Source organism: Portunus trituberculatus, chromosome 14 (assembly GCF_017591435.1).
Source record: "Portunus trituberculatus isolate SZX2019 chromosome 14, ASM1759143v1, whole genome shotgun sequence".
NCBI classification, from domain to species: domain Eukaryota; kingdom Metazoa; phylum Arthropoda; class Malacostraca; order Decapoda; family Portunidae; genus Portunus; species Portunus trituberculatus.
The window spans coordinates 9,676,820-9,679,183 of NC_059268.1; the positions used below are offsets into that span (position 1 = coordinate 9,676,820).

At 43.6% G+C, this 2,364-nt stretch overlaps 1 protein-coding gene across 1 annotated transcript in view; it reads left to right on the top strand.

Moving 5' to 3' along the window:
• Positions 1 to 1,354: 1,354 nt before the first annotated feature.
• Positions 1,355 to 2,364, top strand: part of LOC123503432 (neuronal acetylcholine receptor subunit alpha-10-like) — a 27,442-nt gene continuing 26,432 nt past the window's right edge. Inside the window, exon 1 of the mRNA XM_045253196.1 lies at positions 1,355 to 1,488. Coding sequence (XP_045109131.1) covers positions 1,355 to 1,488 — 134 coding nt within the window. The remainder of the gene's footprint in view (positions 1,489 to 2,364) is intronic.

Below are 2,364 nucleotides of genomic sequence, written 5' to 3' on the forward strand. Positions count from 1 at the left end.
ATGGAAAGCATGATTAAGTGTAATTAAGAAAATTAAGCCAGGAACAAGTTAAGTATTTTACTCTTGAGAAGTGAAAGTGCATTACAAGAGGAGTCTTCATGCTTGCCCAAGTTGAAGGCGTTTTCATAGCTAAGTGCGTGATAAATTTGAGCTGCTATGTCTCTATTGCCGTGGTTCATGCAACCCAGCTCCGTGTAGATCGATAACGTTTATCCAGTCGAGGCTTACCGCCGCTGCCCTCACTCCGCCCTGCCACAAGCCTTGCCCTTGTAGTGCGGTGCAGCATTACACTGCCTCAAGCCAACTGTATCGACTCGTAATGGCTGGAATTCACACATCACGGGGAGGCAGAGTGATCGGCTTGCTCCGCCACCTCCCCATCTGCGCGTCCTCAGTCTCCTTACCTCTCCTGCCACCAGAATTGATACATTCGTGAAAATGCTGAGTGTATCATTTTGCTCTGTTTCCCACTGCAGTGAAACAGAAGGAATAGCATTTGTCATCAACATTTATTGCTGAGACTGTAATTCATAAGCGTGGAATGCTGGCTCAAATCTTACTTGTTTCTCTTTTTTTCTCTCTCTCTCTCTCTCCACTACATCTCCTACATCAGCGCATTTTATCCTGTTCATGTTGAGCCCTGAATAGCGAGCAAGGGCGGAACGTTAAGGCTCCAGAGTGGCAATTTTTCCCCTCTGTCACATAAATGGACTGAAAAGGAAACCTGCAAACCTAACAAGGCAAAATCTACTTGAACTCTGAGTCATGACGTGATTTCAGCGTTCATTGCTTTCTTGGTTACAACAATGACAATGAAAGAACGAGGAAGAAGAAGAGAAGATGAGGAGAAACAGAAGGAGACAGAAGAATGAGAATGAAGAGAATGAGAGAGAAGAAGAGAAGGAGAAGAGGAAATCGAGCAAGAGCAATAACAGTAACAATGGGTGATGGCTCAGGGGCTGTTCCGGTGTTGCCTGTTGACATACATATCACTGGGCGACCTTCCCAGGATGCTCTGGTCGTCCCTCGTGTTCGGACCCCACTGAGGAGACCCGGCACTGCTCACATCCCTTGCCAGACTTCAAAGCAGAGAACATTCGCCTCACACAGTCACATCCCAAGCGCGGCGGCATCGTCCTTCTCTCGTATGGAGTTATAATGCATTACCACCGCGTGAAATATGTAGATTGAATGGAATTTCTTGCTGTTGCGTCCGCCAATACTGTCATTATACGAAGCTGAAATATGTGGGGCCTTTGAATCACCCTAATAAATCTTCTCAAACGATCAGAGGCGCTCTTAATGTCTTCCTGTCAAGTGAGTGCGCTGCCGAAGAAGAGCTGCAGGAAACCCGATGGTCCAGCTCAGCGGGGGCGGACGTCTGGACGCAGTGCTGTGTCTCTGGGCAGCGGCGGGAGGAAAGCGTGGAGCGGTTTATCAGTACACTGAGAACATATCAAAAGAAGATGCAAAAACATCAGGGGAAGTGTAAGAAACAGCAGTTCACTTACAAAACATGCATACGTGTCATACTTGTCCGTAACTTTATGTAATCGTCTTTTAAAGCTTCTTTTTGCCTCTGTACTAACAAACTGACTGCTGAGTCTAATCCACTTATATGCCACATTACTTAAGAATCAATATCTATTTATCTCTTTATGAAATCGAACTTTATTAAGCTTGAGCGCGTTACTTCGGGTCCTATCCTTATTACAAAACCTATGTTGTATCATCTTGCCAAGCTAGATAACTGTATAGAGGCAGCCACCTATTAGACTTGTATTCGTACAATAATACTATCAATATATTTTAATGACATCGAAAAGGATATTCAAAGGTTGATTAGAATTGAAAAAGGGGAACAAAATATGATGACATTGTTAGATGAATATTTGGATAATATGATGCTATAGGTGTCACGTGGCTCACTGGTGGAGAGATTAGTGGAAATGACTATTCGTGTATGGGAGTAACTTGATATAGCGAGAGGAAAGGAGACGTTTATTTTGGCCACTAGTACTACTACTACCGCTACTGCTGCTACTACTACTACTACTACTACTACTACTACTACTACTACTACTACTACTACTACTACTACTACTACTACTACTACAACGGTCTCCGTGGTCATGTAGTCAGAGCTGAGTCAATAGAGAGCTTTAAAATAAGTTTAGATAAATTCATGGATGGGGATGATAGATGGAATTAAGTAGTTTAAACACACAGGGTCTGCCTGGTATAGGCCTGGCGACCTCTTGCAGCTTCCCTCTTTTCTTGAGTTCTTATGTACTACTACTACTACTACTACTACTACTACTACTCTACTACTACTACTACTCTTCGTGCCAATGTTGACATAAA